Source organism: Oryctolagus cuniculus, chromosome 8, assembly GCF_051225735.1.
Source record: "Oryctolagus cuniculus isolate XC-2025 breed Fujian yellow rabbit chromosome 8, ASM5122573v1, whole genome shotgun sequence".
In the NCBI taxonomy this organism is placed as follows: Eukaryota; Metazoa; Chordata; class Mammalia; order Lagomorpha; family Leporidae; genus Oryctolagus; species Oryctolagus cuniculus.
In genome coordinates, this window is record NC_142874.1 from 96,044,162 (window position 1) to 96,062,058 (window position 17,897).

The 17,897-nt window shown below is 39.6% G+C and overlaps 1 protein-coding gene across 5 annotated transcripts in view; it reads left to right on the top strand.

The window, feature by feature from the left end:
* Positions 1-17,897, top strand: part of EIF4E (eukaryotic translation initiation factor 4E) — a 46,290-nt gene that overhangs the window by 22,311 nt on the left and 6,082 nt on the right. For 3 of the 5 annotated variants that reach the window (XM_089303070.1, XM_089303072.1, XM_089303069.1), the window contains 4 exons: positions 4,017-4,123; positions 10,877-10,972; positions 16,669-16,732; positions 17,420-17,533. In XM_089303070.1, coding sequence (XP_089159196.1) covers positions 4,017-4,123; positions 10,877-10,972; positions 16,669-16,732; positions 17,420-17,533 — 381 coding nt within the window. The remainder of the gene's footprint in view (positions 1-4,016; positions 4,124-10,876; positions 10,973-16,668; positions 16,733-17,419; positions 17,534-17,897) is intronic. The other 2 variants (XM_089303068.1, XM_089303071.1) reach the window with 2 other exon arrangements.

The following is a 17,897-nucleotide window of genomic DNA, read 5'->3' on the forward strand; positions in this document are numbered from 1 at the left end:
TTATTTTACATCTCCCTTTAAACTATTAATAGTCTTTTATATGTCTACTCATTTGCTTGTATTTACATCTTCTAGTGATTCTCATTCTTTTTTGTACCTTCATGTTACCATCTGGATTATTTTTCCTTCAAGCTAAGGATTTCCCTTTGGTATTTCTCTTACTTTGAATCTGTTGGGTTGTGTATTTGTGTGTGCACTGAGACTATTTTTACCCCCCCCCTTTTTTTTTTTAATTTATTTGAAGGTCAGAGCAATAGAGAGGAGGAGACAGATTTTTCCATCCACTAGTTCACTCCTGAATGGCTGCAATAGCCAGGTCTGGTCAAGTGGAAGCCAGGGGCCAGGAACTCCATTCAGGTCTTCCACATGAATGACAGGGGCCCAAGTACCTGGGCCATCTTCCGCTGCTTTCCCAGGAGCCTTAGCTGGAAGCTAGGTCATCGGAAGCAGAGCAGCCAGGACTTAAAGCAGCACTCCAATATGGAGTGTGAGTTTCACAGGCGGTGTACTTAACCTGTTGTACCGTAGTGCTGGCCCCCTCCTTCATTTTTTTTCAAACATTTATTTATTTATTTATTTAACAGGTAGAGTTATAGACAGAGAGACAGAAAGGTCTTCCTTCTGTTAGTTTACTCCCCAAATGGCTGTCAGGGCTGGCGCTGCGCCGATCCAAAGCCAGGAGCCAGGTGCTTCCTCCTGGTCTCCCACGCAGGTGCAGGGCCCAAGCACTTGGGCCATCCTCCACTGCCTTCCTGGGCCACAGCAGAGAGCTGGACTGGAAGAGGAGCCACCGGGACAGAATCTGGCGCCCATATTGGATTCCGGCGCGACAGGCGGAGGATTAACCAAATGAGCCAGGGCGCCGACCCCCCTCCTTCATTTTTGAAGGACATCAAATTCTAAGATGAAAGTTTTTTAACTTCAATACTACAATGTCGTTCTTGTTGTCTATGGCTTCCACAGTTTCCATTGAGGAGGTAACGGTTCTTATTTTTGTGTAAACATTTCTAACCACTTTTGATATATTTATTACCTCTTCATCTTTTTTTTTCTGTAGTGTGATTCTGATGTACCTGAATGTAGTTTTATGTTTATGTTTATACTTTTTGGTGTTTCTGACCTGTTTAAATCTGTGACCTGGATTCGATCAGATTTGGTCAAAATTTTAGGAGTAGTTCTTCTATCCCATTCTGTCATCTTGTCCCTGAACCTTTTAAGCACGTTCTGCACATTTCTTACACTCTGTTTTTTTTTGTATTCTTTGTGCATCAGTTTATATTTTCTTTTGACCTGTTTTCGAGTTTGCTAAGCCTGCATCCTGTTGAGTTTGGTCTGCTGTTATTCATTTAGTGAACTCTTAATTTTAGATATTGTAGTTGGTATGATTTCATCAGGGAGCTGAAGGTTTTCAACCCACTCACTACCTAGATCAGAACTCTGTTTCTGAAATAGTGGGGCAGCCTCAGAGGTTTTGGCTAAGTTTAAGAGTCAGCTAGGGACCTGTGAGTCTTTTTTCAGATAGATTTGTTTTTGTGATCACTCTGCTGTACTCCATTTTTCTCTGTTACCTTGTTGCCCAAAGCACACTTGTGTTAGTCTCTAACTTCTTGTTTGCTCTATCCATTGAAAGGATCAGTTTTAAGCTAGCTGGGTAGGAAATAGCGTGCAGTAATTATCTGAAGACTTACATTGACTGATGAGAAAATGCTGGTAAAAATGTTGAGTGATGTTAAGACTAACTTCTGTATATAAACTTTAGGGCATGTAAACATTTACATTCATTCAGTTAAAAAATCAAGCCGAATAAGATTCTATTGTTGACCACAGAATCATTAAAAAAAAAACATTATGAGTAAAATGAGGACATGGCTTCTGCTGAGTAACATTATTGGTTTAATGGGGAAGTTCCTGTAATAAATTGAGAATAAAAAATGTATTCTGTGGAATGAGTACTTAATCATAAGTCTGTTTGATGTGTTTGAAATTCATACCTTTTGGCCAGCGCCACGGCTCACTTGGCTGGTCCTCCGCCTGCGGTGCCAGCACCCTGGGTTCTAGTCCCGGTTGGGGTGCTGGATTCTGTCCCAGCTGATCCTCTTCCAGTCCAGCTCTGCTGTGGCCCGGGAAGGCAGTGGAGGATGGCCCAGGTGATTGGGCCCTGCACCCACATGGGAGACCAGAAGGAAGCACCTGGCTCTGGGCTTCAGATTGGTGCAACGCGCTGGCCGTAGCAGCCATTTTGGGGGTGAACCAATGGAAAGGAAGACCTTTGTCTCTGTCTCTCTGTCTCTCTCTATCAAAAAAAAGAAAAATTCATACTTTTTTTTTTAAAGCTTTATTTATTGGACAGAGAGAGAAAGATCTTCCATTTGCTAGGTTACTCCCCAGTTGCCCAAAACAGGCAAAGCTAGGCCAGGCTGAAGCCAGGAGCTTAAAGTAGGAACTCCATCCAGGTATCCCATGTGGGTGGTGGGTACCCAAGTACGTGGGCCGTTGTCTGCTGACTTCTAGGCATATTAGCAGAAAGCTGTGTCAGAGTTGCAGAGTAGCTAGGACTGTAATGAGGCACCTGGATAAGGGATGTGTGCATCCCAAGCAGTGGCTTTACCTGCTGTGCCCTGGAGCTACCCCCATGCATAGATTTTTTTTTCTTAATTGGCATTTTCCAGGAACTTTTTGATGACCCCTCTTCAATTTATATACTTTACTGTGTTAACACACATCTCTGATTTTTGCTGATTCAGTTTGTGTTTGTGTGTGTGAGTCTGTGTGTTTATGGAAGAGAGGAAAGAGCTTTTGTTTCAGCTTCTGGGGCCTTTCCTTAGCTACCTGTTTTGTTGATGCTAATTTATAAAATGGTGAAAAGCTACATGATAGAATGAGGATCCCTAACATAAGGCAAGGACCCGTGTATTATTGTCTGTTATTGTCTTGATCATCCGATCAGCTTTTTTTGGGGGGGAGCAGTCATCTTAATACAATTAGTTGTTTCATTCTCCAAGCTTCAGTTTTATTCCTTCCACCTCTTGCCAATAACATGTATGCTTCAGTGTGATTAAGAAAGGTAGTTGAGGGGCCAGGGTTGTAGTGCAATAGCCGTCACTTGGCCTGCATCCTATTTTGGAGTGCTAGTTTGAGTCTGGCTTCTCCATTTCAGATGCATCTTCCTACTGTTGAACCTGGGAAAACAGTGGATGATGGCCCAAATATTTAGGTCCCTGCTACCCAAATGGGAGACCAGGATGAAGTTCCTGGCTCTTGGCTTTGGTCTAGCCCAGCCCTGGCTGTTGTGGGCAGTTCAGGGGTAAACCAGGGGATGGAAGATCGATCTCTTTGTTGCTCTGGCTTTTAAATAAATATTTTTCCACCAAAGTTGATTTCCCTATCTTTGTTTCATGATCCCTGACAGTCTTGATATTTAAAAAAAAGCAAATGGGGGCCAGCACTGTGGCGTAGCAGGTAAAGCTGCTGCCTGCAGTGCTGGCATCCCATATGGACGCCAATTCGGGTCCCAGCTGCTCCGCTTCCAATCCAGTTCTCTGCTGTGGCCTGGGAAAGCAGTAGAAGCTGGCCCAAGTCCTTGGGCCCCTGCACTCTAGTGGGAGACCCAGAAGAAGCTCCTGGCTTCAGGTTGGTCCAGCTCCAGCCGCTGCAGCTGTCTGGGGAGTGAACCAAGAGATGAAAGACCTCTCTCTCACTCTTTTTCTCTCTTGCTATAACTCTGACTCTGACTCTGCCTTCAAATAAATAAATAAATCTTTTAAAAATGCAAATGAGAGGGTAACTATATATATAATTATTTTATTTTTAATTTGAGAAATCTTTTGCATTTAACAGATGGCTGAAAATGGAGAGTCTGGTTCTTAGAAGTTAGTCTCTGGTCTATTTTATGAGAGAGCTGCAATAATTCCATCTCTTTAAAAAGATATGCAGCAATATTGGTCTAAGTTTATTTAGAATATTGCCATCATGGAAATGTTAGGAAGTTTAAAATGTTTTGTATTACTTTCTACTAGGAAACCACCCCCACTCCTAATCCCCCACCCGCAGAAGAGGAGAAAACAGAGTCTAATCAGGAGGTTGCTAACCCAGAACACTATATTAAACATCCTCTACAGAACAGGTAAGCTTTTGACACCCAAGTTTTCTGACCTCAGCCATGAGGCAAATGGTACACAGGGCTGGTTTGAAGGGGAAAGTTAGATGAGACTATTTTTAGATATGCTAAGGTAGAAGATTCCATTCGCATTTGGATGGTCCATGACTAGCAAGCATGTTTATGTGTGTTCTGACCTCACAGAGTTCTAGAGGGAAAGATTGGTTTGAAATTCTTTAGTGTATAGAATCTTAAGGGCAAATGACTGGGATACCAACACATAGGGAGCTTTGTTCATGGAGAATGTCTGTGGACAACTTAGACATGTAAACTAGGACAAAGTGGTGATCATGAAAACCAAGAAAATGTTTTGTTGTGAGGATATAATGGATAATAGCATATGGGTGGGAAAAGTCAACTCAAAGCCTCCAAATATCCATTAGATTAGTTTTAAAAAAAAGTCCTTGCTAGTTTGAGAAAAGATTTTTTCTTTTTTCTTTCCTTCCTTCCTTCCTTTTTCTCTCTCTCGCTTGCTCGCTCTGTTTTCTCTCTCTGTTTCTGTTTCTTTCAATAACAGTCTTGGGGCTGGCATTAATGGCATAGCAGGTAAAGCTGCTGCCTGCAATGAATGCAGCATGACATGTGGGCCAGCATAACATATGGGTGCCAGTTCCAGTCCTGGCTGCTCCACTTCCAATCCAGCTCCCTTACTAAAGGCCTGGGAAAAGTAGCCGAGGTCCTGCTGCCCATATATTGGAGACTCAGATGAAGCATCTGGCTCCTGGCTTCAGCCTGACTCAGCCCTGGCTTTTGGGGCCACTTGGAGAGTGAACCAACAGATGGAAGCGCATTTCTCCTTTTCTTTCTTTGTCTCTGTCTCTGTCTCTCTCTCTCTCTCTCTCTCTCTCTCTCTGTGTAACTCTGACTTTAAATAACAAGAAAGAAAAGGGTAAAAAATGCAAACTCTTGCATGGCAATGCAAATTTATTAAACTAATGCTAAGTTATGCAGAATTGCATCATTTTAATTAAAACTGAGTTTGCATGTGGCCATCCCAAAGTGTTGTAACATTAGATTGGTCACTTTTAAATACTGTGGCTCCCTTTACACACAAACACTAATGCATCCAAAGCAACAAGGCCTTGTTAAAATAGTAATAGTTACTTCAAATTAGTGTGATAGCCTTGTGAACAATTACACGTTTAAAATTACTTCCCAAGTTCACTCCCACAGAACTTGTCCACCACTTAACATCTCAACCAAAACATTAGGCTTGTAAAATAATCACTAACAGGCAAATGTACTAAACTTGTATATTCGGTATTGCAGATTTATTTATGCATAAGCAATCAAGGGATTCATACGGTCTGCAGCCCAGAAGTCTGAAAGTGATTTATAAAAATTGTTAAATCATTTAAATATTGTTTAAAAATGCAAACTTGTTATACACCCCACACTGTACAAAAAACTAGGAACTTTGTTCCTGTGTAAACAAAAAAGGAAACATAATAGGATTTGAAAAGTCTGGATATTTCCTTCCTTATAGATGTTAAAGACAACATCCATTAATTAAAGACATTATACTGAAAGGACTATCATATCTTAAAGACAAGTTCTCTGTTTCTTCAGGTTTTTGAAAAATTATGCAGCTGTGTCATTAACCATAGGAGTTTGTACACTACAATGATAATGATCTTGAATTTCTTAAAAATATTATAAATAAGCTTCAGTTATCAAAGAAATGAAGTTTTCTGGAGTGGTCCATTAAGAGAAGCTCTTTGGACTTTTTTATTAATTAAAATAGTGATACTTTTAGAATTTTTGTTCTACTCTAATGCAAAGTATGGAGCAAATCAAAATATATAGTACACCATTTTTATACATGTGCAGCATTGGTAGATGAAGATTGTATCTTACCATTAATACTGGATGTAGCCTTTTATCAACTGCATACGCCTGGACATAAGTAAAAATCTTTTGTGATGGTGAAAAGTGACTAGAATATACTAGCTAATTCTTTTCATCTGCCTCAAATGGTGCCACTGCAGGAAAGTCTATTTAAGGTTCTGGTGAGTTTGACAAACTTGGAATGGTACCACTGAATTGGGGAATAGTTCTCATCTGCCTCAGAATTAACAGTGCACTTTTATATGTTAAAGCAACTGATATAATGACCTTTTGTGGGCCTTCCCAGTTGCTGGAGTTTTTGTGTTAATTTGCCACACAAGATCTCTTTAACATTTATTTTTGATTTTGCAGAGAATTCTAATAATGTACAGTTCCATTGTCTTGCTAGATTTTGACCTGTTTTTTTCCTACAACTCATCTTCCAAGTTACACTTACTACAAACCAGGATCATTTGAACATTATTAATGTCTTTAACTTGAAGATTCTCTTTTCTCAAATCTGGTAAATCATTCAGTATGAATTGTGCATTGTTAGAATAGACTAATGTAAAACTTAATCCATTTTTCATATGTAAATCACTCATTCTGAGTTTCATATCAGTCATAGGAAATGGTTAGCACAAAATTATGCTTACTTATAATAGTTTCACAGTAATTACACGGATGGTATCGTGTTTCATTTAAACCAGCAATTGCCCAGTATTTTGTGTTACTACCTCATATAATTTTACCTGAAAATAAACCTGAGAAATGTATAACTATGTAATCATTTAAGCCATTCATCATGTGTTAGCATAAGTAACATTTTTTAAATGAAGAAACTATTATTTAAAATAGAAAATACATAATGGAAAGAATATTAGGTTGGCATTTTTGCAAATGTCTTTAAAGAATCTGACTTTAAACAAAATTTTTATCTATTTGAAAGTCAGAGTTAGAGAAGGAGAGGCAGAGAGAAAGATCCATCCTCCATTGACTGGTTCATGCCCCAAATGGCCGCAATGGCTGGGGCTGGGCCAGGCCAAAGCCAGGAGCCAGTAGCTTTATCCAGGTCTCCCATGTGGGAATAGGGGCCCAAGGACTTGGGCTATTTTCTGCTGCTTTCCCAGGTGAGTTAGCAGGCAGCTAGATTGGAAATGGAGCAGCAGGGACTCGAACCAGCCCAGAATCTGTCTTTTAATAGAAATCAGTTGGATTTTTATAGCTGCTTGTGTATTCAGTCTGCAAATAAAATTGTTTAGTGGAAGTATAAGAAGAAAATATGGCTTCACATTTATTAATGTTTGGAAAAGGAAGGAGAGTTTTTAATGGCCCTAAAATATTGTAAATACTTTGCTTTGATACTAGGTTTCTTACAGGTTAATAGCAATGTGGAATCTGAAACCATGTCCAAGAAGTTTTCCTAGTATTAATTAAAATCCATTAGTTTATCTTATATTTGGAATGAATCTCTTACTTGTGCATGATTTTATAATATACATTGGTCATTTGGAAAATACTGATTCAGTGAGTTACAGAGATCTTCCAGATGTTGATAAATTTCATTATATTGTATTAAGTAATAATAATTAATAATACCTCTAAACTTCTCAGAAATATGTTTATTTTTTAGGAAATTATCAAGCTTACTGTGACAAAAGCTTTCTAAAATTCTGATTTTTTTTCCCCCTGAAAGCTCAAATTTTAAACTTGCTTATTTCATTTTTCAAGAAGTAACCATGGTTTATCAGTGAAATGAGTAAAAAGCCACAATGACAGTCCACAGATAACACTTCTAAAAATTTACTTACTTATTTGAGGGACAGAGAACAAGAGAGAGCACATTCTCCCATCTGCTGTAGGTAGCTGGCTGGAACTGAAGCCGGTTGCTGAGAACTCAATCTAGAACTCCCACTCAGGTGGGAGGGATCAAGCAACTTGAGTTGTCACCACTGCCTCTCAGGGTCTGCATTGGCTTGAAGCTGGAGTCAGAAGACAGATGTATATATCATAACCTGGCATTTGATATCATAACCAAGGGCCCACACCTCAATGCAACATTTTTATTAGTGGGAAAATAAAAATTTTCCCGTGAGTTTGGTACAGGTTTTCTTTAGTGTTGTCTCTAGTTCTCTCTCTCTTTTTTTTTTTATTATTATTATTATTTTTTGGACAGGCAGAGTGGACAGTGAGAGAGAGAGACAGAGAGAAAGGTCTTCCTTTGCCGTTGGTTCACCCTCCAATGGCCAGCGCACCGCACTGATCTGAAGGCAGGAGCCAGGTGCTTATCCTGGTCTCCCATGGGGTGCAGGGCCCAAGCACTTGGGCCATCCTCCACTGCCTTCCCTGGCCACAGCAGAGAGCTGGCCTGGAAGAGGGACAACCGGGACAGAATCCGGCGCCCCGACTGGGACTAGAACCCGGTGTGCCGGCGCCACAAGGCGGAGGATTAGCCTAAGTGAGCCGCGGTGCCGGCCGTCTCTAGTTCTCTTGTAATAACTGATAAACTAAATGCTCTGTTAATGGTTGTTACATATTATTTAGTGAATAATGACCCCAAAAAGATGAAGAGTTTCTTAAGTTTTTATTTTATTATTCATTTGCAAGGCAGAGAAACAGCTAGACAGATATCCCCATCTACTGCTTCACTCCTCAAATGCCTGTGTCAGCCGGGACCTGGGCAAGGCCAAAGCCAGGACATAGGAACGCAATTCAGATCTTCCATATGTATGAGAGGGACCAGCTACTTGAGCCATCACTGCTGCTTCCCAAGGGTATCCATTAGCAGCAAGAGCTCAGACTCTTAACCAAGGCACTTCCATATAGGACCCAGGCATAATAAGCTGCGGCTTAACTGTCGCATCAAATATCTGCCACCCTGCCACTTCAGAAACTTTTTTTTTTACTGCAATTAAGCTTTTTCTTTCGAATATGTTGAATCCTTTGTTGAAATTGCATGGAACCACAAATGTGAAGGATAGACTATAAAATGATTCAGAGAATACTGATTTAATTCTTCTACTGGTGAATCATCATGAAATGGTAACATTTAAGTTTAGTATTTTGTGAGTTTATCGGCAAGGTTTTTTTTTTTTTTTTTCTTTAAAAGATTTATTTATTTGAAAGAGCTACATAGAGAAGGAGAGGCAGGGGGTCTTGGATCTGCTGGTTCTGGTTCACTCTCCAATTGGCCACAGCAGCCAGAGCTGCACCAATATGATGCCAGGAGCTTCTTCCAGGTCTCCTACCCAGGTGCAGGGCCCAAGGACTTGGCCATCTTCTACTGCTTTCCCAGGCCATAGCAGAGAGCTGGATCGGAAGTGAAGTAGCTAGATCTCAAACCATTGCCCATATGGGATGCCGGCACTGCAGGCGGCCCATGTCTGCAACATTTTAGAGAAACTGTCACATATATTTCGGGTATATATTAGCGGTTATATATAGGACAGACATGTCTTTGTAGCATTACTCATTATTTTCCTAATTGTGTGTTTGAGTTTAATCAGGTTTAATAATTCCCCTCTGTCCTTAGTATTTCCATTTCATTCTCTGGACTAACAGCTTTTTGTCCCTCTGAATTTTCAACATAACTGTTCTTATCTTTCTTTATGGTTAAGTGCTTCTGCTCTTAAATAAATGCTTGCTCATCTCTAGTAGCATTTAACAAACTATAATTGTCTCTGTCCTACATTTTTGTGAAATTTCTTGATTGATAATCCTCAGAGGGTCTCTTGCTGTAGCAGAGGCTCTGATATATAGTACACATAAGTTACTTATTTGTAATATGATAGAAATAGGGAAAACTACTCATTATTTTCCACATAGTAACAACCTCTTTTAAATTTTTTTAAGATTTTGTGGTAAAATACACATAAAATTTGCTATCTTAACATCAGTAATGTTAAAAATACTATGGTGTGCAGCCAATCTCCAGTCCTCTCTTTATCTTATAAAATTAATGCTTGGGCCGGCGCCGTAGCTCACTTAGTTAATCCTCCAGCTGCAGCGCTGGCACCCCATATGGACACCAGGTTCTCGTCCCGGTTGCTCCTCTTCCAGTCCAGCTCTGCTGTGGCCTGGGAGGGCAGTAGAGGATGGCCCAAGTGCTTGGGCCCCAGCACCCACGTGAAAAACCAGGAGGAAGCACCTGGCTCCTGGCTTCGGATTGCTGCAGCGCCGGCCATAGCGGCCATTTGGAGAGTGAACCAGCAGAAGGAAGACCTTTCTCTCTGTCTCTCTCTCACACCATCTATAACTCTACCTGTCAAATAAATTAAAAAAAAAAAGTTAACGCTCTATGGGGCCGGTGCTGTGGCAGTAAGTTAATTTCCCACCTGTGGCGCTGGCATCCCATATGAGCACCTTTTCTAGTCTCAGCTGCTCCTCTTCCAATCTGGCTCTCTGCTATGGCCTAGAAAAGCAGTAGAAGATGGCCCAAACTCTTGGGCCCCTGCAGCCGCGTGGAAGACCCAGAAGCAGCTCCTGGCTTCTGATCGGCCCAGCTCCGGCTGTTGTGGCCATTTAGGGAGTGAACCAGCAGATGAAAGACTTTTCTCTTGGTCTCCCCCTTTCATTGTCTGTAACTCTACCTCTCAAATAAATAAATAAATAAATTTTTTAAAAAATTAATGCTTTATAATCCATTAAAGAACTCCTTATATCCCCCTTCCATTCCCTTGGCTCTGGCAACCACCACTCTACTTTGTCTCTATGAACTTGACTACTCTAGGTACCTCATATAAGTGAAATCATGTAGTATTTATCTTTTTCTGACTGGTTTATTTCACTTAACATAACTTCCTTAACCTTTAGAGTTGCCATCCTCCTACTTTTGGCTATGGAGAGAGAAACTGCATTAACTATCACATTTGACACTTGACTTTTTATTTTTAGGTGGGCGCTCTGGTTTTTTAAAAATGATAAAAGCAAAACTTGGCAAGCAAACCTTCGGCTGATCTCTAAGTTTGATACTGTTGAAGACTTTTGGGCGTAAGTACCCCTTTATTTTAGATTGTTACTAGTTTTATTTGTGGTTTTTCATTTTAATTTGAATTGATGAAATAGTGGGTGAAGTAAACAGTTAATCTTTTTCCCGTAGAACTACCTTTTCTGTTTGTCCATCTAATGCGTGTTTGAATTAGGGATAAATCTTCATCAGTTGTCAGAAGCCTTAGTCTTGTAATCCTTTAGTCATTAATGTTTTCTATTCCTTGTCCTGGGATATTCTTTAAAGAGAATCCTTTATTTCCCCTAGAACTTTTGACAATTGGTTGGCACTTGTTCCTTTTAATGGTTGCCCAGATATATTTGCCTCATAAATGGGTATTTTAGAGCATTGTGGGGTTCCTGTTTCTGCAGACCCTCTTCAGAGTACTGTCTGAGGTTTTGAGATAGTAAAGATTTGAAGTGTTCAAAATTCAGAGGGCTGTCAATAAGTGTCTGTTATGATAGTTTATTTATTTCTTTATAAGTTGTGATCAGCTTCAAGAAGAATAGTGAATTTTTTTTTGAGATTTTGTTTTTGAAAAGCAAAATATTGGAATCTGGGATTATGAACTTTTATATGACTTCAAAATTAATTGTAAAATTATAAAGTCTTTTCCAAGAAGTTTTGATGCTGATTCTCTAAAAGATGATTTAGTGTGTTTTATTGACTTGGAGAATGTATAGAGAGATTTTGTTTGAGAATTTGAAAGGTGAAATTTATAAGCACATTATTTTGTTTTTGAGAGACAGGTAGACAGAGGATATCTATCTATTGGTTCACTCAACAAGTGTTCATAGTGGCTGCAGGCCTGAGGTTGAAGCTGGGGCCAAGAACCCGCTTAAGGTCTCTCACATGGGTGCCAGGTATCCAGTTAATTTGAGCCATTACTACTGCCTGCCAGGACCTACGTTAGCAGGAAGTTGGATCCAGAAGCCTGAGACAGATAGTAAGCCCAGCTACTCCAGTGTGGAATGTAGGTGCCTTCCCCCTATTAAACAAAGAGATTTAAACCACCTAGCAGTTATCTAAATATTTTAATTTATACATCTGTATTTTAAAATCATATGTATGTTGAATTAGTGCTGCTGCTCTTAATGTTTTATTGTGACACCCTGAGTATATTCTGCCTGTGTACCAAGAAATGGATTGTGGTTACAAAATTGTTACATGCAAACTTTCTCAAGGGCAGAAATGGTATTTTTCAGTCTATTTCTAGTGCTTGCCCTGAAATAGATTTAGTATTACTGTGTATGTGCATCACTAAAAAAAGCCAGACAGAATGATTAAGGAAAACTATAAATTATGAACTAGCCACTTTGAGTTGGATTTTTTTTTAAGGATTGATTTATTTATGTAAACAGTAGTTAAAGGGGGAGGGAGAGACAAGCTACAATGGCCCATTCAGGACCAGGCTGAAGTCAGGATCCAGGAACCCCATCCTGGTCTCCATGTGAATGGCAGGGGCCCAAGTACTTAGGCCATGTGCTGTTGCCTTCCCTAGGTGCGTTAGCAGGAAGCTGAATTAGAAACAGCACACATGGGCATTCCAATATAGGACACCAGCTTCGCAAGCAGTGGCTTTAATCCACTGCGCCACAATATCTGCCCTAAGATGAGTCACTTTTTACTAAAAGTAATAACTTTTTAAAAATAGATTTATTTTATTTATTTGAAAGCCAGAGTTACAGAGAGAAAGTAGGAGATTAAACATCCACTGGTTCACTCCCCTAAATGGCCTCAACAGGCAGGGCTGGGCCAGGGCAAAATCGGGAGCTGGAACTCCATGTGAGTGACAGGGGCCCAAGTACTTGGGCCATCCTGTGCTGCTGTCCCAGGAGCATTATCTGGGAGCTGGATTGGAAATGGGGCAGCCAGGACTGGCACCCATAATGGGATGCTAGTGTCTCAACTCCTGTACTACAATGCTGACTCCTAAAAGTATTATCTTTAAAAAAACAAAAATAGAATTACATTTAAGCTCTATTATTTCATAGATGTAGTTGTCTAGATCTATGTTTTATCCTTCTTCACAATATCAAGTGGTTTTTCCTATAATTTTGTTTAATCAAGACTTCATAATTCTATAGTCTATTTCACCAAAAAAAAACCCTCATCAGTCTCTAGAAAACAAAAGTCTACTACCCTTCCCAATCAGGTTTGCATTTAGCTAGTTTGGCTTTCACCAGTTTACATAAATTGTATTTCTAACTTGTCCTTTAGTTAGAATTTTGCTGTACACTTTAGTTATGTGTAAGCAATTTTATTACATAGTAGATTTTTTCTTTTCTCAAAAAATTTACTTTATTTACTCAAAATTTACTATAAGGGAGGGGATAGAGAGATCGTCCATATGCTGGTTTACTCCCCAAATGGCTGCAACTGCCAGAGCTTCCTCCTGGTCTTCGATATGGCTACAGGGGCCCAAGCACTTGGGTCATCTTCCACTGTTTTCCCAGGAGCATTTGCAGGGAGCTGGATCAGAAGTGGAGTGGCTGGAACTTGAACTGTTGTCCATATGGGACGCTGGTGCTAGATTTCATCTTTATGCTGTGCCACATTGGTGGCCCCTGCATAGTGGATTTCTACACCATAATTTAGAGGTGTGGAGGAATTCTTCAGCTTTCTATTAGCATCTTCAATCATGGGCCTGGCTTTGTGACACAGAGTTAAACCACTGTCTACAATGTCAGCATCTCATTTGATCTCTGGTTTGAGTCCTGGCCATTCCACTTCCCATCCAGTTCCTGGGTAATACACCTGGGAAATCAGCAGAAGATGGCCCAAGTACTTGGGCCCCTGTCACCCAACATGAGAGCTTCAGGCTCCTGGGTTTGGCTAAGCCCTGGCCATTTTGGCCATTTGGGAAATGAACCAGCAGATGGAAAAATCTTTCTCCCTCTCACTCTCTCTATGTAACGCTCCCTTTCAAATAAACCTTTTTAAAAAAATCTTCAATCACTTCATAATTTCTATTTTTCTAACAATTTAGTGAAAACAACCACTAAGTCATTTTGTATTTATGGTCTGTGTGGTCTTAGGACTCTGTTTAAATGTGCCATTATAAGTTCTTACTATAAAGTATAAAGCCTTAGCATACCAGAAAGGAGGACAGCAAAAAAGAAGCATTTGTCTTTTCTACCTTTGAGTGCCATTGAAGAAGGTCACTCCCACATTATCCATTACTGTTTCTTAACTAGTGGTGCTAATTCTGTAGTTGTCAGTATTCAGGCTTCTTTTATTGCCTAGTGTGGGCATTGGGTAGTGACTCAGTAGTCCTTAGGCAGTGTCATACTATCTTACCCAAACTGAATGTGTATGTTATATTATGCAATATGATTGAAAGGTTGCCAAATTGCTTCTAAAATTCTGCCTGAAATATTCCTAGACTGTTAAAATAGCATCTAAACATGAATAAGAGAAACATCCATAATCTATGATTATATTGATAGGATCATCATTTCTACTGTCCAGTATTGGAGATAGTCAGAGTCTTATTCTTGCCAGTTATGTAGCAATTTTTGCTGTGAGAGACTTCAAGAGATCAAATGATCTGTCCTTTTACCTTTAGGCAAGTAAGTTACCTCAAATGTTACTGTGTTATTTTGATAATTACAAAATAAGTTAGGAATACATATTCTAGGATTCTATCCGATATTTATTTAAGAAAGCTTTTATTCAATGAATACAGATTTCATAGGTACAGCTTTAGGAATATAGTGGTTCTTCTCCCCACTCCGTCCCACCTCCTACTCCCTTTCATCCCATTCTTCATTAAGATTGGTTTTTAATTAACTTTATATACAGATGACCATGCTTCCCATGTTGGAACATTCTCTCCTTTTTAATTCTGTTGTTATCACCAGACACTTGATCTTATTTATGTGATCTCTGACACTTAGTCCTATCTATATGATCAATTACATACTTAATATGATCACTTTAACACGTAATATGGCATTAGTACTACCCAGCTTAATGGGATTTGGAGTCCCATGGCAAATTTTTAGCTTTACCCTTAGGGGTAGGGCTGTGGGAATGTGTGCAGAACTGTACAGCTCCTCCCTCTCTTATTTCCACTCTTACGTCTCACTGGGATCTACTTACATTTGACTTTATATACCTATGATTAATTCTATGTTATGTAAAGAGTTCAATCAATGGTATTAAGTAGAAAAATAATAATAAACTGTTCCTTGACAGTCAAGACAAGGGCTGTTTAAGTCATTGCTTCTCATAGTGTCAATTTCACTTCTACAGGTTTCCTTTTAGGTGCTTTGTTCATTATTACAGATCAGGGAAAATATATATTATTTGTACCTTTGGGACTGGCTTATTTCACTAGGCATGATGTTTTCCAGATTCATTGATTTTGTTGCAAATGACTGGATTTTTTTTTTTTTTTTTTTTTTTTTTTTTTGACAGGCAGAGTGGACAGTGAGAGATAGAGACAGAGAGAAAGGTCTTCCTTTTACCATTGGTTCACCCTGCAATGGCCACCACGGCTGGCACGCTGCGGCCGGCGCACCATGCTGATCTGAAGGCAGGAGCCAGGTGCTTCTCCTGGTCTCCCATAGGGTGCAGGGCCCAAGCACTTGGGCCATCCTCCACTGCCTTCCCTGGCCACAGCAGAGAGCTGGCCTGAAAGAGGGGCAACTGGGGAAGAATCCGGCACCTCGACCAGGACTAGATCCCGGTGTGCTGGCGCCACTAGGTGGAGGATTAGCCTAGTGAGCTGCGGCGCCGGCCCGCTGTGTAGTATTCTATAGAGTACATATCCCCTAATTTCTTTCTCCAGTCTTCCATTGAAAGGCATTTAGGCTGATTCCATGTGTTAGCTGTTGTGAATTGAGCTGCAATAAATATGGGGGTGCAGATGACTTTTATTTGCTGATTTTATTTCCCTTGGGCAAATTCTGAGGAGTGGATTGGCTGGGTTGAATGATAAGACTGTATTCAAATTTCTGAGGTATCGCCAAACTATCTTCCATAGTGGTTTTACCAGTTTGCATTCCCACCAACAGTGGAGTAGGGTACCTTTGTCCCCACATCCTCCCCAGCACTTGTTGTTTGTTGGTTTCTGTATGAAAGCCATTCTAACCCTGATGAAGTGAAACTTCATTGTGGTTTTGATTTGCCTTTTGCTGACTTTACCCCCTATTTAAATGATTATAATTCCAAGGAGTAGAGCCTTGAACTATGTACTTCATTTAAAGCTTCCTTTATTGTGCTGCCTAACCAGGAAAAGTTTGTGGTATTCAGGAATTCTTGGTCTGTTCTACTCTTGGATACCTTGAAGGATGATGATAGTGACTATTTCAGTTACGGAATTCTGATGAACTGGAAGTTTGCTTTTCTCTTGATTTGCCTTTTGGTGTGATTGTGAACAAACTGTTAGCTTCATAAATTCTTTTATCTATTTAAAACAGTATCATACCTCTGCCTTCAGTGTCTTAGAATAAATGTATGTGCATTGAGTTATCTATCAAAATATATTTTTTCAGAATAAATTAAAAATATTTTCTTGAAAAAAGTATATATCATAAGTTGTTTCATGAAAGATGTTTTATCCATTTCAGAAGTTGACTACATTAAAGTTATACAAACTTCTGTTCATTTTTATATTTTCTAAATGTCTCTATGTTAAGCACTTAAACTATTATGTATTCTATGTTTTTAATTGTCCCTTTCTTTTGCCTAGTCTGTACAACCATATCCAGTTGTCTAGTAATTTAATGCCTGGCTGTGACTACTCACTTTTTAAGGTATGCTTAATTGATGACTTTATATATTTATTATGGGACCTAGCCATTCAGGTATTCATTAAGAAATCTTGCCACCAACTTAGAAACAACGTATAGCATCATGCACAAGCTAATGGTTAAATTGGCTTTACTGGCCTTTCGCATCAATAGGTTTTACTCTATTTATAATACAAATAAGAAATTTAGAGAGTCTCCCTCCATGGACATATGTTGAGATTAATTTTGAAAAGAGCACTGATTATCCGTCCAGTTCCTTTTTTATATCTTTACATAGCCTGAGTTTCTCAGGCATTCTTACCTTAGAGTGTATGAGTCCTTGAGATATTTATAAATGGGTTTTGTCAGACAGTTGGGGGTGGGGAGGGTATTTATTAACTCTGAAATTATGTAATTTTTGACGGGATTTTCTAGGTTTAGAAGTGTGTGTAGCTTCTAAAAGGTGTCTGCTACTCAGAATTTAAGGACCTCCAAAAAAATTGAAATTCAAGGTTTGGTGGCTAATATATGACAAAATCAGAACTCAAATTCTGCAACCTTAGGACTCAGGCTTTAAGTCATGCATGAAAACTCTACCACTGGTAGTTTTATGGATAGTAACGTAAATGTTGCTTGCAATTTCTAGTGTTTATCTCCTAAAGTAAAAATAATACTATTTTCTAATATTGTTCTGTTCTTATTACCCTGTAGGATGGCATTGAGCCTATGTGGGAAGATGAGAAAAACAAACGGGGAGGACGATGGCTAATTACGTTAAACAAACAGCAGAGACGAAGTGACCTCGATCGCTTTTGGCTAGAGACAGTAAGGTTTTACAGTTATTCAGTCCGAGAGACAGTTTTAGAACATTTGATACTTGCGTTACATTACATTTCTATTTTGGTTAATTTAAGAGTTGATAAGAGGGTGGGTATTGTGGCACAGCAGGTGAAACCACTGCTTGGGATACCCTCATATCTAGTACCTGAGTTCAGTCCTGGCTGCTGTATACCTTCCCATCCAGCTGCCCTTTACTGCACCTGGGAGGCAGGTCCAAGAAGTTGGGTTCCTGCCTCCCACATGAGACCGGAATGGAGTCCTGATTCCTGGCTTCAGCTCCTGGCATTTAGTAGTGAACCAGTAGATGGAAGATTTTTTTAAAGATGTATTTTATTTATTTGAAAGAGTT